Source organism: Mesoplodon bidens (genome assembly GCF_964165515.1).
Source record: "Mesoplodon bidens genome assembly, chromosome: 3".
In the NCBI taxonomy this organism is placed as follows: domain Eukaryota; kingdom Metazoa; phylum Chordata; class Mammalia; order Artiodactyla; family Ziphiidae; genus Mesoplodon; species Mesoplodon bidens.
The window spans coordinates 165,955,527-165,982,251 of record NC_138178.1 but is presented as its reverse complement, the minus strand read 5'-3'; the positions used below and the strand labels follow the sequence as shown (position 1 = coordinate 165,982,251).

The window sequence follows — 26,725 nt, the reverse complement described above, 5'->3', positions numbered from 1 at the left end:
AGGCCCCAGGGACAGATGTGCTCGCTGACTGGAACGTCCCTGGTTCCCGTGGAGACCTTGTTAGCCTCCTGGTCTAGGTGTGGAGTCAAGGAATGCAGGAAGGCTCCCACACATTAGAGCCTTTTGCAGAAGGAACTGAAACTTCCCTCTGTCGGTACCTCCCCGTCCTGCTCTCCCTGGAGTCTGGCTGTCCTTGCTCCTGTCCATGTGAGCTCAGTTGGCTGGAGAGCAAAGGAGAAGTATACCAAGTGACCCGTCGAGGACATTTCTCATAGAGGAGCCCTGGCCCTGAGGGCAGCAGCAGCTTCTGGGGCCACTGGGTTGAGGGCAGCTGAGCATTTAATCACTTTGTTCGTGGAGGCGGGCCTCCTGGATCCTCCTGGGCCCCACTTCCCTTTTCTCTACGGGAGCCAAAGGAAGGGAGTTCCTCGACCTCCTGTTCATCTTCGGCGCCGCTGACCCATGAGCACCCCCAGCCTTACACACTGGCTCTGCAGAGCGCACCCAGGCCCCCCTGGTGGCCCCTGACAGTGGACACCCTTCCCCACTTGGTGCGTTAATAACAGGCAGCCCTTGGTTCGCGCCACCCCCAGCTCTGCCTTAGGGCCGTTCGTGTACTGGCTTTATTTCATGGTTCCCCCAGGTAGAGGACTCAGATGCAGCCCTGGGCTCCAGGGACAGTTGGGACTCTTGTGTTTCTGCAGTAACATCAGGAAAGTGAGGGTCTGCCTTGCTAGCAGAACTGTGCTGCTTGTCCTGACTTATTTGAGGGGCTGATGTTAGAAGAGAGATGCCCGGAGAGGTTGGTGGTTCAGGCTTAGTTCTACTATTCCATCTGCTCTAGGGACAGCATCGTAAGATGAGGAGAGGAAGGCAGCGGAGCAGGAGAGAAGGGTGCTCCCTGCTTGAGCCTTTGGTGAGCCTACCGTGTGCTGGGCATTGGACATGTGTTTAAAGATGGAAAGGAAAATGTGCTTCCGGGGCGTGACCGTGCCATCCCGTTTATAGATGAGAGGACGACAGCTCACAGAGTTGAAGCGACAAGCCCTCGGTCACTTAGCCCATGAGCAGAGGGGCCGATTGGGAATTTGCTCCATCCAACCCACGAGCCTGAGCTCCGGTCCGTATCACACACGGACAGGTGTTAGGTTGAGCTGTAGGCGATTGCCAGTGTTAACCGTTTGACCTACAAAAATGACGGTGGCATATGATTCAGTCTAATACTAACCATGTCCTCCTCCCCCACCCAGGCAGCCTGTCACCCCATCACCCCATCATACTGCGTAGTTTGCCACCTTCCCATCGTCAGTGCCCCCCACCACCTGCTGCCATTTGGAAGCCTGCCCTCTGGGCGCCCCTTCTCCGGCAGGCACCTCCACTCGCCAGAACCCTGGCTCCAGCCCTCCCCTCTAGCTGAGTCTCTGTTCTAGCCCCTTTGAACCACATGGGGCCAAGAGACTGTCCACATGCAAGGAACCCAGGTCGCACCTCGGGTCTGGCGCTGGACAGAAACACCTGCAGAGATGTGGACGCTGATTTTTTTAATAGCTTTATTAATGTATAATTTGCATACCATGAAATTCACTTATTTTAAGTATACAATTTAGTGATTTTTTTCATAAATGGACAGAGTTGTACAACGTTCCCCAGCAATCCAGTTTTGGAACACCGTGGGGAAGCCGCTTTTAAGCTGACAGGTGAATTGCCTGCCCTCTGGTCCCCAGCACCGTATAGAATCAGTGCACATCAGTTGAAGAGGTTCTGGCCCCAGTTCTGATGGAGAAGTTGGAGAGATGAGATGGGGAGCCCTGGGAAAGTTAAGGACGAGAATCCCAACGGCTGCAGCAAGCTCAGAAGGCCCCTGGCAGGCAGGGCCTGACTGACAGCAGCTTCTGCGGGCTCTGCTGAGAGGGGAGGGGCTGCCTCCCCTGAAGTCAGGGCTGGAGGGAGGAGAGCTGGGCGCACGCATGGGTAGGTTTTGACAGGAGTGTCGGGGTCTCCGAGAGCAGAGGAGGTTGGCAGGAGAGGTGCACCAGCGAGAAGACGCAAACATGAGTGCCAGAGACATATTTGTGGAATAGTGTTTTCTGTTTTAAATTTTAAAAATAGATGCGCGAAGCATTTGGGGTTTCTTTTAAAATAAAGAGCAAAGTTGGTTTCTCTCTTGTGGGGCGACTTTTTTTTTTACGAATTCTGCCACATGGCTCAGGAGCATGCCTGTGCTCCTTTTGGCTGATGTTGACACTGTACTGTTATTTATAACATTTCAGTTTGGGGTTATTTTTTGTTTTTGGTAAATGCACCTCCGTGGAGCCAGGGCAGGGGCAGGACAGATCCCAGCAGAACATCTAGCCCAAACACACACACACACACACACACACACTCACACACTCACTCACTTTCTCTCTCTCTCTCTCTCTAACACTAAATGATCCCAAGACACCAAGCATTTATCCGCCCCCTTCCTCTGACCTAAAAAAGGAAGCTGTCATGAGTAATACTATTAGAAGATTTTTCTGTATGCCTATCCTCCTGCACGCATCACACGAAAAGATGTTCTCTTTTTTCCTACCCTGGATGGGATTCAAGGACCGTTTAGTGAATGTGAGAAAACACTTGATGTACTTTAAAAATCCATCCTCAATGTCTGCCCTCCTGGCCCCCAATCCCCATTCTCTTATTTCCTGTTTCTACCTCGAATGACCTCTGGATTTCCTCTCTGATTGTGCGTGACTTTATAATGATCTCCCTCATACCCGTCCGTGGGGAAGCATCTGTCCAGCGCCTCGTTACTGTAGATGCCACTTCTTGGAGCCTGGCCTGGGGTCCTGCAGGACTCTGCTCTAACCCTCCCTCACGTCCATACAGTGGCGTGTAGCAGAAAAGCCTTCCCCAGTGGCTGGCCGTGTGTGGACCCCCAGGACTGGATGTTGTAGGGTGTCCTTTGTCTTGTTTCCAGTTGGCCAAAACGTATCCTTCTCTCCTACCCCACACCCATTCCTCAGGCCATGCCCTGGCTTTAATTTCCAAACAGCTGAGCTCTTCTCTCCTCCTGCCCCGCTGCCCACCGGTTCCAGCCACCACCATCCTCCTGGCTAGCACCCGAGTGGCCTTCTGTCTGCCTGCCTCTCTGCCTTTGCCCCATGCTGTCTGTTGCTGTCTGTTCTCAACACAGCAGCCTGTCCTCTTAGAAAGTTAGATTATGTCACTTTTCTCCCTGTGCTGTGCACTGGCTGTTCCCTCTGCCTGGAATGCTTTTCCCAGATACTCACAGGAACAGATCCTTCCAGTCTTTGCTTGAATATCACCTTCTCGGTGCAGCCCATCCTGATGAGCTCGCTGTCTGCAGCTGCATCCCTCCCTCCTCCTCAGGACTCCCAGTCCTCTTATCCTGCTCTGCCTTCCCTTTCTTCATAACACAACGCCCTCCAGTATACTCCCTGATTTACTTATTTTTCCATGTCTGCTGTGCTGCTTATTTTTCCCCCTTTAGGATGTCATCTGTTATGAAGGCAGGAATCTTGGGGGTTTTTGTTGCTGTTGCCAATGTCTTCTACGTGTCTAGAGCAGTGCCTGGCACATAGTAGGTGCTGAATAAATAGAGCATAAGTGCTGGAGACGCACTTTGTCGTTTCCCTCTCCTGTCCCCACTTCCCTCTTGCCTCAAGCTAGAGATCCTTACACATGTCAACCACATGCTCTCACAGATACAGCAGTCAAGGGTCAGTGGTCAGGGTCAAGTGAGAGTCGACCTCTGCCCAACACCATGTGTGTGGCTGCCCTAGGCCGGTAGTGAAGCACTGAAAACTGCCTGCACCCCCATCTTGCCAGCTGTGCATCCATTAAGCATATTTACATGGCTTATCGAAGAGTGCATTCTACACGAGAACCAAGAGATCACAATGTCTGCGGCATCTGTAAAATGAGGGAAGGTGTTGGCCAGAACTTCAGCCTCTGGTTTCTCAGCAGCCAGGCCTGTCACTGTGCCACACACACGGAAAAGACTAGATTTGTCTGACAGGAAGCCAGGGTGTTAGCAAATTAATTTCTGCAATGAATCATAGAGCAATCATGCTGGAAGAGAGCACAGTTTTTTCTTCCAAGGTTTGTATCCAAGTGCAGTAGTGGTTTTCAGACTTGGGAATTGCTGATCACTCCTAAGCTGTTTAGAATGGAAAGGGTGGAGCCATGTAGGTGCAGAAACCCAGCCCAGAGAGGGGAGGGAACTCGTTCAGAGGCACACAGCATGGTGGTCCCATAGGTAAAAGAGGTATTTATTACCATAAGTTACGCAGACGGTTATATATGTGGACAGTCAGCCACTGGTTTCAAGCAGGAGGACCAGCCACTGTCATTATTCTGCCTGGTGTCTCTTGAGTTCTAAATGCCAGGCAAGATTCCTGGGTCCAAGGAGGGGCTGAGCCCGTCTTCGCACCCTACAGGGTCCTGTCTGTGAATACAGCTGGAACCTTTGAGGATAGCCTCCCATTAATGGCTGTTCGGTGATCTGGTCCTCGTCCTCAGTTTTTTCTCTTGTGATGGTTACAGAAGGGGCTTGCAGGGACAGAGGAAGCACCTTGAGGAGTCTGAGATTCTGTGCCCCCAGATTCTGTACACGTCCTTCCTTCACAGCTCTTGCAGACCTCTGTTCTCCTGCTGCTCTGGCCAAAGAAACCAGAAGGCCAATTTCTGACCCTCCCAAACAGAAGACGGGAACGCGCTTGCATCGCTCCTCCTCACAGAGGAGCTCAGCCCAAGCCCCCATCCAGCTTTCTCTGTCAGATGCCCACCATGGGTCCAGTGGCCATGGAGACGAATAGGCTGTCTCTGTTCAAGGAGCCCCCAGTCTGCGTTGGGGCAGGAGGGGAGGAAAGTGTCCATGACTAGCCTGTTCCAGGGCGAGAAGCAGTGCGAGCATGCTTCCCACAGAGTGCAAGGCGGGCAATCACTTCTGCCTGGGCAGGTCAGGAAAACTTCCTGGAGGAGGCAGTATGTGGCAGGGCCTCGAAGAACCCTCGACAGAGCAGCAGAGGGAGGTGTCCAGGTGTGACAAGTTCAGAGGAGTGCAAGTGTGCTGGCAGTCCCATGAGGAGCAGCAAGCTCAGGGCACAGGGAGGAAGTCTCTGTCACAGCTGAAGTTTAGGTTTCAAAGGCCAGAGGGAAACGGAACTCCTGAAACTCCTTGGAATTTAATATTTAACCCTCTGGGATTTACTTGCTCTCCCATCAAGGGTGTCCTTGAAGTGCTTCTCGGATCCCGTGGAAACCTTCCCTCACTGCACCGCTCTGCCTTTTGATGACGAGCTGGAAGCCCTGAGGGCCAGTGCACCCAGGGGCTGGCTCACCTCCAACCCCGGAGACCAGAGAGAGGGCTCCAAGTCTGGTTTGTTACAAACAGTCTTCCTGCCGCTGAGATTGTTCTTTTAGAAAGCGGGCGGGCTGCCTTCCCTCCCCTGCCACCTTCCTGCGGCTCTGCCCGCCCCAGTGCCCTGCTTGCCAAGTGACAGGGTGGGTCGAGTGTCTGCCATTAGGTGTCAATGGGCGATTCTTGAGTTTTTTGTTGTTTTTTTTTTTTTTTTGCGGTACGCGGGCCTCTCACTGTTGTGGCCTCTCCCGTTGCGGAGCACAGGCTCCGGACGCGCAGGCTCAGCGGCCATGGCTCACGGGCCCAGCCGCTCCGCGGCATTTGGGATCCTCCCGGACCGGGGCACGAACCCGTGTCCCCTCCCTCGGCAGGCGGACTCTCAACCACTGCACCACCAGGGAAGTCCCTTGAGTTCTTTTTCTCAACCCTAAGCTATTTTTTCATTTTTCCTGAATTCTGATCTCGTTTATATATATGTATAAAACTTTTGTGTTTGCAGAAACCTTAGGTCCTTTAAATGAGGAGGGAAGAAGTAAGTAAATAAAGAAGAGCTAATCTTGTAGGCATTCAGTCCTCTTCGTGCTTCCTGTTTTCTCCTGGAGGGAGCACGTTCAGAAAAGCACCCACACACAGTTTCACACGGCATGGCTTGCGGCCTGATCCTTTGCTTCTGTGCTGCCTGCTGGATTGAGAAATGAATTCTCCGGTCCATGTAGAGCGCAGGGGGTTGCTGGTCCCTTGAGCTGAGTGCCAGCACTTGGCTCTTCTAAGAACATGAAAAGCTTGGTTAGCAGCAAGCACAGCAGTCGTTAGAGCACGGCCAGATGCCAGCCTTCGGAGCAGCCGCGGGACCTGCCTGGAAACCAGACTTTGTTTGGTCACCTCCTAGTGATGGGCTGTACACAGAGAGGGGGCTCCCCAGCTGCATGACCGTGCATGGCGTCCAGCGGGACTGCTCTCTGTGGCCGTGGCTGTCCGAGGAGGAGGGATGAGCTGTTATTTGTCAAAGGTCTCTATGTTCACCGATAATATTGGGGCTTTGCGTTTTCTGCCTGGTGCGCGGGAGGGACCCTTTCTCAGATCACCTCCTGCCTCTGCCACCGTCTCACCTCCAGCCAGTGCAGACTCTGGGTCGCAAGCTGCATTCTTGTGGTTGCTGCTCCTTTTCTGATCTTCAGTTGTTTGGTGCTAGGGAATGAATTAGTTCTCAGCTTCTGTGGCCTAGGCAGGCTGGGCTAAAGAGTCATGTTTGATGATGGCGCTGTCTGAGGGGCTTGATGTGGCTGTTGAAGTTGCTCTCTGGGAGTGGCTGCCTTGTGGCATCTGGGCAGAGGTTCTCGTTACCCACACAGGGTGGTGTGAGGGATCCCTGCGGGTGGGGGCAGACTGGGGTGGGGGGTGAAGGAGAGACGGTGGGATAACGGGACCCTGGGTCAGGGTACGCTCTGGAGCCACCCACATCATTTCAAACGGATGTGTGACTTCGTGCCTGTGAAGTCCACATGTGATAAACGTTTGCTGAATGACTAGTAAATGGGGGAATGCCTGGTGGGCGTCACACGTGTAACGTTCTAGGTGTAAGAAATCTAGGTGAGGGTTTCCTAGGAGTTGCTCTCCAGGCTGTGAGGTGGTATGTAGAGGTGCTTGCCTCCCATCCCATGACCTGTGACGGGTATTACGGAGGGTCCCTAAGTGCCCACCCGTGAGGAATTACCGTCCACACTGTTCCTCATGGAACCCAAGGTAACCATGTTAAAATAATAATAGTTCTTCTCAGTGTAAGCAGAGCCCCCAGGAGGGCCCATAGAACTGTGCCCGTGTGGGTGAGTCTTGAGATGTCATTATGCGTTGAGAAACAGGGTCACGTTCAGTGCGGTGCTATTTTCCAATCAATGAGACAGCCCCATAATCATCCTTATGAAATGACTGGTTTTTAACTAAGAAACCAGGGAAAGCTCAGTGAGTGGTTGACTCCAGCGCATAAGTCAGAGGAGAGTAGAATGTAGAATTATTAAGAAAAAAAAAAAATAGGCACACACACACACACGTATATCTCCATCCCAACAAGATTGGAAACTGAAAATGTCCTCTTTGTTTTTCTCCCTGGGACATGATGCTAACAGTTACCATCGGTCGCTCAGTCAGCAGACACTGGCTAAAGACCTGCACTGTGTGGCACTGGGATCAGAAGCTAAACCAGAGAGAGCCCTGCTCTGGAAGGAAATGTAAATAAATAATGGCAGTTTCAGGGAGGGGGATGGGAGCGAGTTAGGAGAGAGCAGGTGGTGACCAAATCTCCGTTTGGTGGCTCAGCTTGTCTGAGCTTCCTCTTATTTGTAACATGGAGCTAATACTGGCCTTTGGGGATTGCTTTGGGGATTAAGTCAAGTGATAGCATTGTTATATGAAAGTGCTGCAATGGGCTGTAGACATGAAGGGCACTTGTGGAGGGCAGGATTAACTCCAGTGGGTCAGTCCTTCCAGGCTGAGAGGGTTAAACCCTCACCCTGGCGGGCGACTCACGGACCGAGGGCCTCTGGGGTTGTGGTCCTCCTGGAAAGGGCTGTTTGCCTTCCTTTGTCTAAATCCCCACCTTGACACCCCAGTGATCACTTATACACAAGATTGATTTTCCGTGTCCAGAGAATGTATGAACATTCAAATGACTGCATCTTAGAGAATCAAAGAGTAGAGCCAGAAGGACCCCACTGATTGTGTACCAGGCATGGAAGCTGGGTTTTGTTCCATGTGCCAGCTTTCATTGCGTGTCAGGCAGTGGCTACATCAGGCAGTGCTGTGTTCAGAAGGATTCTGAGGCCCCCTTCCAGGCTCGGTAAGAAAGTGTTATGATTGACTAGTTATGTCTGCCATAGACTCAAGATTAGAAAGTCAGGGGCTTTCCTGGTGGCGCAGTGGTTGAGAGCCCGCCTGCCGATGCAGGGGACACGGGTTCGTGCCCCGGTCTGGGAAGATCCCACATGCCGCGGAGCGGCGAGGCCCGCGTACCGCAAAAAAAAAAAAAAGATTAGTAAGTCAGGAAATTTTCCAATCTTGATCTGATTCAGTCTCCACATTTTAGAGGCTGATGTACTTTAATTGCCCCACTATATTTCTATCCCCAGGTCCACCTTTATCACACGTGCGGTATCAGTTTCCCTCCTGTTTTGGAAGCTGATTGCTACAAACATCTGTAGCTCTATGTATAATTTAGGTCAGCCTATATGCATTCCATTTATGCTAAGAAAGGCTGGAGTGAGTTTCTCTGTGTCAGGACTCCAGGAAGCAGGTAGTAAAGTAAGTAAGTAAGATTTTTCTTAGACTCGACCATTAGCTCAGGCTGTCATGGGATTCCCCCTGGGGTTGTGGCTAGGTGCAAAGGGTGTCTGCTGTGTTCGGCCCTCCCCCCATCCACTGGTTGCTTGTGACTCACTAGGTACAGAAATCCACGTTGCTTCCTACCCTGCCTCCCATTTCTCATGAAAACCCACTTTAATGAGCTTAAGCACGAAGCGTTTATAGTTTGACAAGCACCATATTCTCTTGTGTCTAGGCCTTTGCATATGCTCTTCCCTGTGCCTGAAAAGCCCCCAAATCTGTCCTCATCCTGGGGTCTCAGCTCAGAAGTCATTTCCTTTAGGAAGCCTTAACTGATCCTTACTGCAAACTGGTTGTCCTTCCTCTGGGTTCCTATAGAAGTTGCTGGTTTTCTTGGTCTGAGCTCAGAGGACTGTGTTGATTATGGGTATGTTCTCAGCAAGCACCCAGCACCTAGTAGGTGCTTGGGAGGGAGCTGTGTGTAGGGTTGTTTCTTCCTTGCCTATGTAACTATGTCACTGAGCCATCCTTGCCGGCAAGGACCCAGTAGAGAGTCTTATGATGTGTTTTGGACTATTCAAAACCCACAATCTGGTAGATTTTGAAAACAGCAGAAATCCTGAGAGAAATTGGGCATCAGCTTTCCATGAGAAATGAGGGAAATTCTGCTTTTCTCTCTCTCTCTCTGTCTCTCTCTCTTTTTTTAAGTTTCCTAGGAATTGTGTAGGGGTAAAAACCACAGGATACATTTGTTATAGCACAAGTTTTTATTCGCTTAGCTTGGTGAGAATGAGCACAGCACTGCTTCACGTGAGTGAAGGCAGAGGTGAATTCCCTAGTGCCCTGTTCACCACCAAAAAGCTTATTTTAAATAAGTATTCCCTGAACATTTTTCTAAAATTAATTCTCTACTTCTAAAATCCTTTTTCCCCTTCTGTAACAAAACCTAGCCAACTGGAATTCCATACTTTTCCAACAGTGCTCTGGATCAGATTTCGTTTTTCCTTGCTGTCTGATGGGTGTAAATGAATGAATGAAGGAATGAATGAATGACCCACGGTTGTCATTGTGTCTAACTACGGGATGCCGGGGGGAGCAGAACCCTTCATTCTTTCACCGAACAGCCTCCGACTGTAGTTTGAAGCCCTCGTGTATGTGGGCAGGGTTTCTCGTCTCTTCCCTGCTATCACATGACCGGCTTATGCCCTTGCTCCTCACAGTGGGCCTTTCTCGTGCTCCTTTCCACTTTTAATTTGCCGTTTTCCTCCGCTGTAGGCTGGGGGAATGGATCATCAGAGTTGTTTAAGTTATCCAAAGTATGATATAATTAGGTCCTCTGGGGCCTTTGCTGGGAAGAGCACATAAAGGTTCTTAGTGAACTCTGACTTCTGTTTGAGCTGATCCAAGGCCCTTAACATGCTTTCTTCTTGTGTGTCAGCTCTGCTGGCTACGGCACCGGGTACCTGGCCTATGAAAGGTGAATCACTGCAGACGAGGAGCTGGTGACAGCTGGGAGGGGTCTGTGCTTGTTATATCCACCAAAGGGCTTACGAGGGTCCCTTAGCCAGTCACCTGGGGACTGACCGTGAAGGGACAGAGATGAGGACAGCCACGTGGGCTGGCATGAGCACTGTGGCCAGGGGAAGAGTTTGGTGAGGCTGATGGGAGTTTTTCATACTCCGGTGGGCATGTCCTTCTCTTTTTATCAGAACTAAAACCGTGACTGATCACCACCTCAGCCTTAATAGAGAAGTGAGTCATTGTGGTGTTACACGTATTTATGTCTATGGATTAGAGCCTCTTGGGCCAAATAAAAGGCCTCAGGTGGGGGAAAAAAATCCATTAAAGTCTTTGAGAATTTTTCCGTTTCAAACATTGATGAAGTGCTACACTTACTAGCAAAGAGAAGGTTTGATCCTCATGGGCTGATCTGCAACACCAGACCTGCTTGATTCTTAAGAGTGTGGAATCTGAATGCTCTGCAGGGACCCTTTTGTCCAGCCCCTCAGCCCGTCCCACCCACCTTCAGACTAGGCGGTGGGAAGGGGGTGCCAAGCCCCCAGTTCTGAGACTCGACCATAATGATGCCATCTCGGGAAAAGCTGTTTTTAGCTATTTCTCAGGTGAGAGATATTAGGGTGAAGTCACATGTTACTCCATACACGCCTGACACCCAAGGACCCGAAGTGAACCACAGCACTAGTTCTTGGATGTGAGTTTGGTTTTCTTCATCCCAGGTGTCATGGATGATGCTTTGGACCATTTTAGCACAATGTGAGTGGGTGTTGGTAAGCCTTTCAGGAAAAAAATGCTTTTTCTAGCATGTCCCTTCTCCCCCAAAGAGAACAGGATATTATGAAAAGGGCAGAAAACCATAGAGCTTCTCACCCGAAAGGCACCCTGCACGTCACCCAGGCCAGCTGCCTCCCTTTCACAGATGTGGAAACTGAGACTGGGAAACAGAGTACGGCTTATTCCCGTCACAGGCCTCCTGGTGACCACCTCAGGTCTGGAGCTCCTGTATCCTGACTCTGTTTGTTTAAGTGACTGAAACTGATAAACAGATGAAGACGCATTTGGCCTCAAGCATAATGGAAAAGACACAGTGTAAACTGATGAAATACGATTTTTTGGCCTGATTGGCAAAGCTGAGGAGTAGGAAAACAGTGTTGGTCTGGGCATGGGGAAGTGGGACTTATGGTATATTGGTTGTGAGAGAAAAATGGCAGAGCCTTTCTTCAAGGGCAGTTTGGAAGTAGAAAAAGCTTGAAAGATGAGTTTATCCTGAAGGAGGGAGTCAGGATATCCATAAAGAATTAGCTGTAAGATGTTCTTTGTAGCATCATTTCGATTAAAATATTGAAAAATCAGATCTCTGGAAAGGGGGTGGTTGAATTCGTTTGTGGCCTTTGTACAAAGTAAGTATGAGACCATCAAAAATGATGTGTGTGTGGTGTCTGGGACTTGCTTTGGGGGATGCTCCAGCCAGACATTGAGAAACAAAGGCGGCGGCGGTGGGGAGGAGATGGAATAAATGTGCAAAATGCTGGTAACGTGAAGTGGGTGATGAGCATGGGGGTGCACTTTACTCTTCTCCTTCATCTGTTTGAGATTTTGCAGGATGGAAAGGCAAGTTTGTGTCCATTCTTATTTCAGAGTCGATTGAGTATTTTCCTGTGGGGACTGTTCTCATCCATTGTACTTTGCTTAACCACACACACTAAAAAGCGATGCTCATATTCATTAATTATCATGGAAAGATTTTATGATATATGTGAACGGAAAAGGGCCACAGATAGTTATGGACAGCATTCTCATTTGGTTTAAGAAAAAAACAAACCCATATGGAGAAAACAGATGGAATGAGTACACCTTAAGTGCATATCACTGGGTAGAGAGGGTTTTTTTTAGCTTATTTGATTTTTTTCCCCCTGCAGTACATATGTATATATCACTGGTGAAATTTTACAAACAGTTGAGCTTAATTAACTATGTTGCTCTTTTGATTTAGGGAAGAGTATGGAGGAGATTAAGAAGGTGCTGCTGTTGGTGCTGGGCTGTGCTGTCCAGGTAGGGATTGGGCAGGGGACAGAGAGGAGGGCTCTTAGGTTTGGGTTTGTGGGGATAAAACACCCCCTTCGGTGAGGTAGGAGTGAAGCTGCTTTCAGCCCGATAGGACGGAAGGTCGCAGGGTTCCTGCGAGAGATGTGACACTGACTTAGGTGGCAACCATTTCTAGCACCTTGGGCAAGAGGCCAGGTGGGGATCCCTGGGGCCGGGTGCCATTAGCAAATTGTCCCCAGTGTAGGAACATCTAGAGCAAGGATCAGCACACAACCTGTGGGCCACATTTGACCTGCCACCTATTTTTGTAAATAAAGTTTTAGGGGGACACAGCCATGCTGATTCCTTTGCATATTACCTGTGGCTGCTTTCACACTACACCAGCAGAGCTGAGACCCATGGCCTGTCCAGTCTAAGATATATATTTTTTTACCATCTGGCCCTTTACAGATGAAGTTTACCAACTGCTGCGCTAAACCAGCTGTTCTTGATCTTTACTTGTTTAAGAATCCCCTGGAGAGCTTGTCTGTGTCCCACCCCCCATCCCCGGTGTTTTTAAAGACAACCCCCCCCAGGTGATTGTGATATAGGTAGTCTGAGCCGCTTCTAGAGAAACCTCAGTGTGAGGGGCTGGCTGGTAGGAGGGAAGAGCGCTCTCGATTATAGAAGGAAAAGCCGGGGTGGGGGGGCAGGTGTCTCCTTTTGAAACTATTTCTGTGGCTCTGGAGGCCCCAGGTTGCCCTTGTAAAACACTTTTCATTAACACTTGTAACCCTCCACAGTGTGAGAGGAAAGAGGAATTTATCGAAAGAATCAAACAGCTGGACATTGAGACACAGGCCGGGATCGTGGCCCATATACAGGAGGTAGGTGGGGAGCTTTGTGGGGCTTAGCCAGGGACCATTGCTCCCATGGCACCCAGCAGGCAGGCCCTCTCCACCAGTGAAAAGTCTAAAGAGCACATCGCCCATTAATGATTTTGCTAATTTTAGGTTTCAGACACTACAGACAAATTGATTCGATTTGGAAAGGTGGCTGTCAGCAAGCTAAAATAAAGGGGCGGCTAAAATGAAAAAGAATTGTTTAAAGACCTCAATCAAGTCGTCTTTTGCCTCTTCTTCTTGCCTAATATGGACTCAGGCTATTTTAAGAGCTGTCAAGTGGTTTAGGCTCAGAATTTGATTTACAGTCCCTGAAAATGTATTCTGGCAAATGTCACCCTGCTTCAAATGGTTGATCCTTATAGAGAGAGATTCACTGCTTCTGTCAGTGACATGGCAGAGAAACAACTGCCACTCCTTGGGAAGTTAAAAACCAGCGAGCCCCAGAAGGGCTGTTTCCGGAGACTCGGCCCCCTGGGTGGGGTCAGGAGGACTCTGCACTAAGGACAGCCCCTCCGCCGTTGACTTTGGCAGAGGTGGTATCAACTGAAGCGGTAGTTTCCCTGGAAACCAAGCACCCACCTGAAAGTTAGTTCCCTGACCTCCACCCCACCCTCCTCCAAAAGAAGCCTTGTACGTTTTAATTATCTTAGGAGGTATGGTTCAGCCTTCCATCTAATTGGACAGATGAGATAAATGCATGAAAAAGACATGAGCAGGAGCACGTAGGAGCAGGTGTGTAACTGGCAGAGGCAGCTGAACACAGAGCTCCCCACACCGGCTCTGGGGACAGGCTGCTGGGCTTCCGCAGCCGGCTAGGGCACTGTGGGTTGCAGACTCTGAGTCAGGATTTGAAGCAGGAGACGGATGCAGCTTATGGCAGGTAGAGGGTCCAGCAAAGCCCGTCAGTATTGTAGGAAATGTTCTCAACCATTCGTGTCAGTGACCTGTTAGCCTAAGAACCATTCTGCCTTTTAACTTTCCTCGTGTGTCCGTGTGTTTTGAAAATGTATCTGGGGACTAGGTCCTCGAGACTAGCTCGGTCTTTGCTACTCACTGTCTCCCCTTCCCTGTTCTGCCAGCAGGATATTTTTTCTTTTTTAAAAAAGCATGCACCCAAAAAAGAAGCCCTGAGAGATTATCAAGTTCAGTGACTGGCTGTGGAAACAGGACTTCAGAATTAATTGGGTGCTTCTTTTTTTTTGGCAGTACGCAGGCCTCTCACTGTTGTGGCCTTTCCCATTGCAGAGCACAGGCTCTGGACGCGCAGGCTCAGAGGCCATGGCTCACGGGCCCAGCCGCTCCGCGGCATGTGGGATCTTCCCGGACCGGGGCACGAACCCGCGTCCCCTGCATCGGCAGGCGGACTCTCAACCACTGAGCCACCAGGGTAGCCCAGTTGGGTGCTTCTTAAACATCTAGGTGCCTGGGCCCCACGGGAGACCCATTGAGTCAGAATTGGGAGCAGGAGCATAAGCCTTTAATTACAAGCTCCTTGAGTTACTGCTGTGCAGCTGTGGTTGCACCCCTGGACCCCCTTTCCATAGGCCTTTCCCAAACACTGGTATGGAGCAGGCCTGGAACCCGGCCTCTCAATCCCAGTTCCGGGCCTTTAGGGTGCCCCGTACAATGGGGTGAGATTTCTCCTAATTCTCTGAGATTTACTGAATCCCAGCTTTTCTTCAATAAGGGAGGAGAGGTAAGAAAGCAGGTGTCTTTTGAGAAACTGGAGGGCCCTGTCTTTGTTTCTTTGTTTTTAAACTATCCTCTCTCTCCATGTACTGCTCTGAAAAACTTAAGAACTTTTTTTGGTGTGCCTCTCGGAGGGGATGTCCCTGGTTTCTTTTCGTTTTCCCATGTTGAGGCTTGAGTGTGCTAATACTCACCTTCCCGAACTGGAAGGATGGGGACTCGAAATTGATCTTCTTCTTGCCTCCTCTGGCTGGTCTGGGGGTGTCGGGTTGCGAGGGTCAGGTCGGCAGAGTCGTTGAAGAGGCTGCCCAGTGTAGACATAGCCATGGGCCTCCGCTCACATCTGATGGAAAGGGAAGATCCAGGAGGTCTTCTGTGACCTGTGGGGATGAGATACAGGCCTACCTGAAAATTGTTTTAGACGATGAAATATTTCCCAGAAAGTAATGTAAGATCGTTATGCACCCAACATTCCAACATAAGATTTTTAACATTTGCCATATTCGTGTTAGATTCTATCTTTTTTTAACATATAGTCCCTCTTTGCACCCGTGGCATCCCTAGGACTTACCTTCTTTGTGTTGTAAATTGATGCTTCAGTAAGAATATCTGAGGACAGTATATTTTTAGGGAAATACTATATTGTAAGGAGAGCTCTCTGGTATTAAAAAAAATCCGTGTCCTCTTGGAGCCGGTGTTGAGACTGACTTAACACCCGGCCTGACCTATGCTAGTGGAACTTGGCTGAGGGGCGTCTGCACTCGCTTGAGGAGCCCCCTGCTCTCCACGGAAGATCTGTCAATGAGGGTGAATGACGTCAGGGGACCGAGTCAGCTGTGACCCCACCCCCTGGCTGCAGGGTCGGGGAGCTCCCAGAACCCCCGGCCGTGCCCTGCCCACCTCTGCAGCGCCTGACCTGTGCCCGCAGGTGACCCACAACCAGGAGAATGTGTTCGACCTGCAGTGGTTGGAGCTCCCGGACGTGGCCCCGGAGGAGCTGGAGGCCCTGTCGAGGAACATGGTCTTTCACCTCAGGCGGCTCATCGACGAGAGGGACGAGTGCACGGAGGTGCGTCTGTGGGTGGGTGGCGGACCGGCAGGTCCGGGAGGGACGCCTGGGCCCTGGCCACGCGGCCACCCTCCTCGTGCTGACTCTTCGTCTCAAGCCTGCTGCCCCCTGGTCCTGTCTCTCCGGTTTCTGGTGGCGGTGGGAACCGGGCACTTTCCCTGCAGCCAGCGGTCACCTCCGAGAGCCGTGTGGGAAGGTCGTTAGTTGTTCATCGAACGTGGAGCTCAGAGACCCTCCTCGTTCACGTGCTCCTTTTTACATCCCGTCAGTCTCGGCCGACGCCTCTCACTTCCTTCTGGTCCGCTGACCACTGTGCCCCAAGTTCGGGTGCAAGCGCTCCTTCCCTTCCCCCGCCCGCCCCGCTGCAGCTGATCGTGGACCTCACCCAGGAGCGGGACTACCTCCAGGCCCAGCACCCACCCAGCCCCCTCAAGTCCTCCAGCGCCGAGTCCACCCCGAGCCCCACCAGCAGCCTCTCCAGCGAGGAAAAACAGCACCTGGCCGTGGAGCTGGCGGACACCAAGGCCAGGCTGCGCCGCGTCAGGCAGGAGCTGTGAGTCCTCCGCTCGGCTGGGCTGTTTGTTCTGCTCTTGTGCTGTGTGTCACACACACCCGTGTCTAGCACTTGTGGTGCAGCGAACAGGAGAGCTCTGACTTGGGCCCTATAGAGTCAGCTGGGCTCCGCCCTGAGCGCCATTGGCGACCCTGCCCGGGCCTGCGCCAGGAGGGGTTCTACCAGGTCTCTAGGGCTCAGGCCATCTGGGCTTAGACGACCACCCACTGGTATGGTTTTTGGCTGGAGGGAGGATGTGGCTCGCCCGCGTCTAGTGAGCCGTCCCCGTTGCCTGCGGCTGGCGAATGTGCCACTTTGCCCATCACCTCGGGAGCTGCCCGCCTCCGCCTCGTCCCCAGTGGGCCCTGCTGCCTGCCTGGCAGTGAAGTGGTGCCACTGCAGCCGGGGTCTCCTTACCTCTCTGTACCCCCAGAGGGAAACCCGCTGCCCAATGGATGCAGTTTGAGGGTGGGCATTGGAAAGTTAAAAATGGAAAAGACTTTGAGTCAGGAACGTTTCTGCAAGCCCCACGTACCGGTTCCCCTCCTCGTCCCCAGAAGCGCAGTTCCCTTTCCTTTTCCTGCTGGGGGCCTGCAGGGTGGCGGGCCGCTCCGCTGCTTGCCGAGCAGGCCCCTTCACCACGCTCGCTCCGAATCGCCCCCAGGGAGGAGAAGACAGAGCAGCTTGTGGACACCAGGCATGAGGTAGATCAGCTGGTGCTGGAGCTGCAGAAAGTCAAGCAGGAGGTGAGCAGGGAGGCCTGTCTGTGTGTCTGCGTGTGTCGAGGGGACTGGGGGGTGGGCTGGGACTCCCTGGTAGCTGTGGCCCAGGGTTTCGGGCATGCAGCAGGGGGAGCTTCCAGCAAAGGCTTCTGTTTCCTTCCCGCTCAGAGTAACACTGCCCGAGAGCCGCTTGTCCTGAGAACGGCTGAGGGGGTGACTTTCTTAGTGACAGCGAGCGGGGACCCCACACGGTGGCCTGCACGTGGAGCCCCTCGGCCACCGAGATGTCCTGGAAATGCTGCGCTTCAGAGACTTGGCCCCCTCTTCCCTCCTCAGAGGGGTGCCCTAAGCTAGGCTCCCCTGTCTCTGCCTGTCTCCCAGAATATCCAGCTGGCGGCTGACGCCCGGTCTGCTCGTGCCTATCGCGACGAGCTCGATGCTCTGAGGGAGAAGGCGAACCGTGTGGAGAGGCTAGAGATGGAGCTGGTGCGCTGCCGGGAGAAGCTGCACGATGTGGACTTCTACAAGGCCCGCATGGAGGTACGCGCCCAGCCCCCGGGTGGATGCAGGGGAGGGTGTTGGGGCTGAAGAGGGCACAGAGACCAGGATCCAGGTGGGGTCACTGATGCTCTGCCCACCAATCCTGACTGCCTCGCATCAGCTGCAGGTTCCTGGACACTCTTTTCTGAGAAATAAGGTGTTTTGCCCCCGTTGCCAATCTTGGGGTTTGGAGATGGGTTTAACGAGCGGGGTGAGATCAGGATGTCAGTACATACTGAGTGGCCTGTTTGACGGTAAGAAATGACCCCCAAGTCTCTTCTCGCCACCTCGGTGGCTTTTGAAGGGGTTGAACGCAGGTCGCGGGGACCCTGTGTTGCCCTCTCCCTGCTCAAGGCCTCTTGCCGAGCTGCCGGCAGGCGTGTGTGGGGACGGCTCTTTGGCCCTGACATGCTCCCCCTGCTGTAGACGGGCCCTGGGGCCCCTGGGCTGGGCGGAGGTGGGATGGGGAAGGCTGTGCTCCAGGGCCCGTGAGTTCCTCAGACCTACTTAAGGAGTGTTTGTTCCCTGAGGAATGTTAGTGGCACATTGGAGTCGGTGCATTGTCCTTGCACACCACCTGCAGGAGCTATCCGCCCTGCTTAGCCAGAGCCCTGAGGGCAGGGCCTGGGTCCTACCCGACTACTCGGGGAAGAAGAATGAGTTTTTGTCTCTTCTGGAACAAGACAGTGTTAGGTGTGACGGGCAGTACAAACCCACTCACGGCTGTGGACAGCCGCCACGCAGGGGCGCTCCTCTGCATACAGGGGGAGTGATAGGCAGTGCAGGTGCCCTCCGCCGGAGCCTGTCCAGTCTCACTGCTGAGAAACAGCTGCCTGTCACAGAAGGAAGAATGCATTAGTGCCACGTGGGAGGAAAGGTAAAGGACGGGGATTCAGGGCGAGGGCGAGGTTAATTTTGGTTAGAATAATATGGAACACAAATTTCCATGTTTTGTTTTTAAACTTCTGGTGGCTTTCATGTGGGTCCTAGTCTAGTTTACATAAGGATTAAAACAGCAAGGAGAGGAAAGCGGCGTGGGCACCCCTAGGTACAGTGGGACTATGTGGGGTGGATGCATGGAGTGGTCCTTGACTCGCTTTTGCAAAGCATGGTCGCACCTCACTGCTGTCAGGGCACGGGGGTTGCTGTCCAGAGGGCCGCGTGGGAGGAGGACAAAGGCAGAAAGATGGCCTGGGAGATTCCTGTTGTCCCATGTTTTGTTATTGTCTGAAATTCCCAACACTGAGGACAGGTGCATTGGTGCCGTGTGCGTCCTGGGTGAAGATAAGGTGGGCCTGTCTCCACTCCTGTCTGGGAGTTATAGCTTCCTGGTCTGTGCTGGCTCTGAAAGAAACAGTAGTCTGAGAGGCAGACACATAGCAGGGCACGGTCCTAGCTGCCACACCAACTTGGTGGGTGTTGGGCAAGTCTTGTCCCCATCTGTGAAAGGAGGAGTGGTATGGGCGTCTCTGAGACCCTTGTGCCCTGGCGTCTCGTGACACAGGAGCACGTTTCCAATGAGCTTATGCTAGCAAGCCGCTCTCCACAGAGATGGGGGACCCTGGAACCAATCCATGCAGTGATTGCTGGGTTGCTGGCAAGGCAGTCAGGAGCTGGGTTAATGGTCAGTCCTGGGGTGCGGTGCACACACACATCACATTCTTATGCTAGCCCCCCGCAGTGCCCAGGTTCAGGAGGGGAGATGGGCTATGGTTTGGTCTGCGCTGCCCATCCAGCTGGGCCTGGGGAATGGGGCCCCAGCTCGACTTCCGCCCTGGCCAAGCCCCTCTGACCCCAGGCAGGGTCGCTCACCTGCGCTCTGGGGTTCCAGCAGCTCTTCCCACAGAGTGCACTTCGTGAAGTCTCTGTCATCTTCAGCAGGGGGAGGTGCTCAAGATACATTTGTTGACTTGAGTCCCATGCTTAGGATCCTCAGGATGCTCTCACCTTTCTTTTTTTTTTTCACCTTTAATTAAAAAGAAAATCGAACCCTTTCCACTGTCCCCCGACCCTCTCGAGCTACCCCGGTCCCTCTCCGAGCCTGTTTGAAAGGAGGGACCACCAGCTGTGTCCTTCATTGCCTCACCTTCTGACCCAGTCCTCCAGGTCTGCCTCTACCTCTGCTCACCTGAAACCGTGCTTGAGAATCAGGGTCCACGGCTCCTGTGCCAGTGCAGGGGGCACTTCCCAGCCTCCCTCGCCCACCCTCTCTGTGGGCTCGGACACCACCACCCTCCACCGCTCACTCGCCTGGCTTTCCCGAGTCCCAAACTTCATCTTCTTGGGCCCACGCGGGTGGTGGTCACCTTGCTCTGCTTCTGCCATCTGGCCTTTCTCCATGATGTCTCCTCTGCCTCCTGCCCCCTCTTTAGCTGGCACGTACAGACTGACAGGTCCCACATCTTCACCTCTGGGCTGGGCTTCTCCCGCACCCCAGACCTCAGTCTGTCTCAAGGTCAGCGTGTCCAAATCCAGTGTCCCTCCCTCCCTCCCTCCCTCCAACCCGCCCATACTGTCTCTAGACTGGACTCACCATCCACCGAGGCAGGTCCTTAAGCCAGAGCCGGCTCGGCCTTGAGTCTTCTTTCTTCTCCACCCCCTGCTGCAGCCCCAGGTGCGCTCCATCCTCCAGAGCCCATCTCCCCACCTCCCAGCCTGTCCCTGGCCGAGGCAGGTGTTTGGAGAGTGAGTCCCAGTGCCCGGCTGGCCTTCTCCATCGTTGCTTGTTCACATTATTCCAGTGCCTGCACGGGGATAACATTATATTTTTCCAGAATGCCCTCCACAGGCATCTGGGTTGGCCGTTCTGCCCCGCCTCTTCTCGTTCACATCCGCCTGGGCTGCTGCCAGAGTGGCCTTTCTAAGAGCTCCTCAGGCACCTCCCCCTTGCTCTTGGGATAAAAGTCCACACTCCACCCCTTCTGACACCCACTCTGGTCCCCGTGGAACTCTCTGCCCCGGCCAAACCGAGTCCCCTTCAGGTCCGCTGGTGCCCCCCCGCCCGAGGCCCCGAGGCCCAGCGCATCTCCCTGACACAGGGAGGGCCGGTGAGGGGTGGGCAGGCCACGCTCTGCGGGCTGCATCCCCAGCCCCGCCCCCCCATTCCTTTAGGCCCCTTCTTACCCCCAGGCAGACTCACCGCGTGGTGTCGTAATGATGCATCCTCTGTTTCCCACCCACACCGGGAGCTCCTTGAAGACAGGATCTGTGCCTTCCTGACCTTGAGTCTGAGTCCTTGGTGCCCACGTTGTCCAGCTCAGAGGTGGCCAAACTACCATCAGTCCTGGGGCGGTGTCCGACCCACCATCGGCTCTTAGAAATAAAGTGTTACTGGAACACAGCTACGCCTGCTCATCCACATGGCCCATGGCTGCTTCTGAACTGTGCCTGCAGAGCTGAGTAGTCGTGACAGACTTAGGGCCCGAGAAGCCAGAAATATTTACTCTCTGGCCCTTTACAGACCCATGATCTGGCCCACAGTAGGTGCAGTGAGGTTTTAAATGAGCATCAATAACTGTGTGTTTATGCAGCTTTTTCCACACACCAGGAACTTAGTGTGTTAAGCTCAAACCGTATCATCACCTTTAAGCCTCCTGGTGGCCTGGTGAGGTTGACCAGCCAGCGTTAGGTCCTCTCATTTTTTCAGGTAACAAAACTGAGAATAAATTAATAACTTGCCCAGCATCGCAGTTGGTGAAGAGGTGGACCAAGGTGGCGTTGAAATGCCTCTCTCCACCTCTGGGACCCCAGCCTTGCCAAGGAAGGAGGAAATAAAAGGGGTGGGGTCACGCAGACAAAAGGGGTGCAGGGGAGGGCAGCTGGGGGAGAGGGTGACTGCGGCCACTGCCTCAGACGCCATGGGGGCTTAAGGGACGCCCGGCCTCTGACAGTTCCTGTCAGCACGTGGACATCACATTGTAAGCTGAGAATGTTGAAATGCAGGGAACTAAGATCGCCTTGAGCAGGGAGACCTCTGTTCCCACTTGGGACTCTGTGGTTCCTAATGACTTTTAAGGAGTTTTGATAAAATTCAGCAACAGAAGAAGTTAGAGCAGGACAGACCTGATGTTTGCTTTATGGTTCAGTCCACCACGCTCCTCGAATCAGAAATTTAAAAGCAGGCTGGTGCTGTGTGAAGCTTAAGGGGCTGCAGCGGAACCAGACGGAGGTTAGCAAGGGGCTTGGGTGCTGCGGTCCCAGGTGCAGTGGGCAGGAGCCCATTGTTTCTTTGGTTCTATCCCACCTCCTGGAGTTCGGTGCTTTTGTTAGCCTGTCGCTTGGTGATGCTCAGTGGGTGCTACCCTGAACAGTGTCTCACGGGGGCGTGACAAGATGGTGATAACGGCAGCCGACCTGCTTACTGGGCCTCGGGCCCCGTGCACGGACTACTTCACGTGCGTTATCGTCTCTGATCCCCACCTCAGCCCTGTTTTCGTGCCCAGCAGAGGACGAGGGATCGGTGGTTGAGAGACATGCGTTTGCTTCAGGCGCCACGGCTGGTAGCGCGCGTGGCGGGCGGGGGACCGGAGCCATCGGCCCACGTTCCCAGTCACTGCTCCTGGTCATCACATAGACGAGCAGGGGCAGCTCTCGAGCCATTTGGGGACCAGCCGTCAGGCCTGGCCTGTGACTTCCTAAACGTGGCCCCTCAGCTGTTTGCCGGGCTGGGTCAGGCCTTTATAAATAGCCACCTGATTCAGTTGGGGTCAGGTCCTCAGCGGCGGGCTGGCCTCGGGCAGCTGCCCAGAGGCAAGGAGGCGGGCCTCTCCCTGGGGGCCGAGCCCTGGGCTTGCTGCGGGAGCTTGGGCTCACTTCCTTGCAGATCTGGCTTCTCACTGCTGAGGCAGTGAGGTGTGCAAGGCTGGTTATTTCTGTTGCCTAATATATGGTGGAAGTTGATACCACCGGAAAGTTGAGATGTTTTTGAACAGTACTGATGGTTAGAAGTCCTCCTACCCAGTGCTATATTCTGCTCCTGGTCACCCTTGTCTGTCTCTGCCTGTTGGAAATCTCTGAGGCCTTCAAGGCCCACCTCGCATGCCACCTGTGATTCCCCCTCATGGCATGATTCAGCTGACAGGTGTTCATTGAACACTTCTGTGAGGCCCACAAGAGAAATGGAATATCCTGCCCCCAGGAGTTCACAGTCTGGGGGAGAAGGACAGGCCAGCTCACTGTTGCCTCACAGCATACCCAGGGTGCTCTGGGAGCCCAAGTACCCGACTCGGCAGGTGGGACAGAGAGAATCTGCCACCACTTCTCAGAGGGGCCAACTCAGGCTGGGCTTTGGAGGTTGAATAGGAGTTGGTCATGAGGATGAAGGGGTGGCCTATGCTGTGGGAGCTCAGGGCTGGGAGTGCTGGTGTGTAGACCTGTTGGAATGCCAGGTGAGAACAGTGGGGATGGGACGGTGGCCAGAGAGGGGGGACCAGGTCTTCTTCCTGCTTGAAACCCCTCTGTTTCAGCTGTGGCTCACACTGTTACTGATAGCCTGGGCCTCTTATCCACACGAGCCCCTTGAGGATGGGTTGCAGGCAGCTTGAGGGCGGTGGAGAGAACCCAGGTCTGGAACTCTCTGGCCCAGGTTCGAGTCCCAGCTTTACCCCTTGCTGGCTTTGTGACTTCGGGCTTATTCCTTAGTTTACCCAAATCAGCCTCTTCCTCTGTAGGAAGACACTGTTCCTACCTCCTCCAAGGGCCATTGTGACAAGTGAGTGGGGCAGGGACAGGGAGTGCCTAGTGCAGGGCCAGCCACATAGCGGACGTCATCTCCAGCAGAGAGAGGGCGCCTAGGGAATTTAGAATTTCAACGATTATACCTTCTATGGCTGCCGGGCTTTGATCAGACCTATGTCCGCTGACCGGAAGGCTTGCAGTTTTCCCTCTACCAAGTATCTTGGATTCTGGCCTTTGCAGGGCGAATGAATGGGTGGTTGATAAGCAGAGCTCCCCACCCAGCTCCCAGCGGTTAGAACCCAAAAGCGGGGCAAGCCTTACAACACTGCCCACCGGGAGAAATGGACACATTCCCCTGTGTGCGTGTTCACCAGCTGAAGGCATTCAGGGGAATCTCAGTCCCCCAGAGATGCTGAGTGGTGCTGGAAGGACTCTGGGGAGAGGAGAAACCGAGAAGCCCCTTAACCGGTGGCGGGGGTGTGGAGCAGAGATGAGGTGAAAGATCTGAATCCCTTGTGTGTGCTGGGCTGCATGCACAGGACCAAGAGTTCCTCGGACCCCTTGCCTGCGAGGGACCCTGCAAGGGAACAGCCATTGTATTCTACAGCCAGCACGTGCCCGGCACACAGGAGGCCTAGGGACTTATTTATGGGGTTCACAGTCTTAAAGGCTCCCTGTTTCCAGGACATCGCTGAGAACTGTTGTTTTTCCAAGAGTATGTGTGTAAAATGTTCAAATACGAGCTGTGCATTGAATGAAAGCTTGTCTGAATAGCTGTTTTTCCTCAAGACCCTGATCAGTGGAATGAATGTTGAATTGAGAGTAGACTCAGTCCTTGAACCTGGGACAGACTCTTAGCCCCACCCCTTCCTTGTTAAGGAAATGGAGGCTCAGCGAGGTCCCGGATCTGTCAGTGGAGTCCACTTGTCCGACCAGACCAGGTTATAGACGTCACGTACCTTTGCACTGTGGCCGGCATAGGAAAAGTTACCTTTCCGGATTTAAATAGTTTCTTTCGGTCGAGAAAGTCCATTTGGCCTGACCCAATGAAAAAGGTGCAGGTGCTCAAAAGTGGAGACAAAACTCTGACAGCGGCAGCCTTATCCCTGGATTGTTTGTTTTGGTCCAGAGGCCTGGAGGAGCTCTGGTCTCAGAGCCCTGTCGTCCTGAACCAGGTGCCTTTATCTGATGGTGCTCATGTCTGTTTTTGCTGCCCAGGAGCTGAGAGAAGATAATATCATTTTAATTGAAACCAAGGCCATGCTGGAGGAACAGCTGACTGCTGCTCGAGCCCGGGGCGATAAAGTGCACGAGCTGGAGAAAGAGAACCTGCAGCTGAAATCAAAGCTTCACGACCTGGAATTGGTATTGCAGACTCTTGTCTCGATCAGATCTGTCTAAACAGATTGGGGAGGTTTCGGGTTGGTGCTGCGCCCCTCTCTGGCTTTTCCGTCGCTGAGTTTGGTGCCACTGCCAACACAGGGACTCGCTGACTGCAGAGTGTAGCTCGCTCCACTCAGCGGGCTCGGGTGGGCACCACTGAACGCCCACAGACGGGTAGGACGGTACTTCTGGGTTGCTTTTCTGTACAGATGAGCTAACGTGCGTGTCTTCTGCAAGAAGGGTCTCTGCTGGCTTTTATGGCGTGGGCTGGGCTGTGATTTGTGAGTTTCTTTACAGGCTTCTCAAGGCACGTTAGGTGCCCTAGAGCCTCGAAGCCACCTGTCACCACGGTACCTGCTCTAAAGCCCTGGGCCGTAAGTCACTTTGTTCAGGCAGCATTCAGTTAGAGACCTCGGCTCTCTTATCACCTCCATTGCCAGTCAAGGTATCTTTCGGTGGCTGTAACTCTCACAGCTGGGCCCTGTGTTGGACTCATTTCTGTGCAGGGAAGTGAGCAGGTGCCTGGGGTCCGTTCATCCTCGGGGAATGAGGGTGGATGCACAGGGGCCGGGGCCTGTCCAGAGGAGCCCCCCGGCCACGTTCTCACTCCGTCCTTCTTCCTGCACTAGGACCGGGACACGGACAAGAAGCGAATAGAGGAGCTGCTGGAAGAAAACATGGTCCTCGCGATTGCCCAGAAGCAGAGCATGAACGAATCCGCCCACCTCGGCTGGGAGCTGGAGCAGCTGTCCAAGAACGCAGACCTGTCCGACGGTAGGTAGCGCCCAGCGCCTGGGAGCCAGCCTGGCTGAGGCCGCTTCCTCAGCCAAGGAGCGGAGCCCTCAGCTCTATATCTTCCGTGTCAGGCCATCCATTCACCCCAAGTAAGTAGGATTTCCTTCAAGTGCCATTTGGAACTGTTTCATTACCCTTCTCCCCAAGGAGAACATGAGGGGTCTGGCAGCCTTGATGTCAGGACACGAAACACAAATCAAGTGTTGCCAGGTTTCCCAGTTCCCATATGGACGGTCCCAGGAGCTTCCAGATTACAGCACGCTGACACCGGAGGACATCATAGGCCTGTCTGTGGACGGTTGAAAGCTCTGGATGGCAGGAGACGTCCCCAGTGGTCACTAATCCCCACTAGAAATGTACCCTGGGCATTATTTCCTCCATCCATTTGCATAATTGGGCAAGACAGATGCAGTCTGTTCTCTGTCTCTCTGGGTGGGCGCTGCTAAGAGGCTGCTTCTCACAGGACCCAGGCCTCTTCTTGTCCCTCCTATGCTTGCACCGCTGCCCCTGCGCAGACAGATGGGGTGTTGGCCAGGGGAACGTGGGTGGGGCAGCAATCAGCACCGCAGCAGGAAGCTTCGGCGCCCAGCAAACAATAAGCCAGTTCCTGTGTTCAGAAATGGCACACGTGCCCCTGCTATTGTTCACTTAGAGCTGGAGAGAGCGAGGCGGGGCTTTTGGCTGGTTTGGGGGCTGCTTTTTCAGTTCTGATAAACACCCCCCCAAATAATGGCCAGGTCGTCGACTGTAGCTGGAAACGTCTTCTCTTCGAGGGGTCCCATCAGTTCCAAACAAAAAATCAGCTTAGTAAACTGCTCATCCGTGAGGGAAGTTAGTCGTATCTGTGCTTCGGTGCCCGCACACTGTGCGGGGGGCTGAGGGTGGGGTCACCCTGATTCCCGGCTCTGGGAGGAGTACAGGTCCATCGGGGAGGACCACTGCCCCCTGGCGGAGCAGGGAAGTGGTGCAGGCCTCCTGGGACCGTCCCAGACCAAATGAGAGTATTTCTGTTAGAAACCAGGGTGACCTGTGGGGTCAGAAAGCCTCCCGCCTTTAGATGACTACTCAGTATAGTTTGTGGGCCCTTTCAGGTCAGTGAGCATGGTTTATTCTTGGTGTTCCCAACTCCTGGTGCTTAGCTGGGAGCTAATGAACATTGACTTGAATGAA

At 53.3% G+C, this 26,725-nt stretch overlaps 1 protein-coding gene across 3 annotated transcripts in view; it reads left to right on the top strand.

Annotated features, from left to right (window-relative positions):
• CCDC88C (coiled-coil domain containing 88C) overlaps window positions 1-26,725 on the top strand; it is a 127,019-nt gene that overhangs the window by 53,346 nt on the left and 46,948 nt on the right. For all 3 annotated transcript variants that reach the window (XR_014015488.1, XM_081230312.1, XM_081230313.1), the window contains exons 5-12: window positions 12,192-12,250; window positions 13,027-13,110; window positions 15,746-15,886; window positions 16,255-16,439; window positions 17,104-17,185; window positions 17,543-17,701; window positions 24,596-24,742; window positions 25,390-25,534. Coding sequence is in view for 2 of the 3 variants with exons in the window: in XM_081230312.1 (XP_081086438.1) it covers window positions 12,192-12,250; window positions 13,027-13,110; window positions 15,746-15,886; window positions 16,255-16,439; window positions 17,104-17,185; window positions 17,543-17,701; window positions 24,596-24,742; window positions 25,390-25,534 (1,002 nt within the window). In the remaining variant the exon portion in view is untranslated. The remainder of the gene's footprint in view (window positions 1-12,191; window positions 12,251-13,026; window positions 13,111-15,745; window positions 15,887-16,254; window positions 16,440-17,103; window positions 17,186-17,542; window positions 17,702-24,595; window positions 24,743-25,389; window positions 25,535-26,725) is intronic.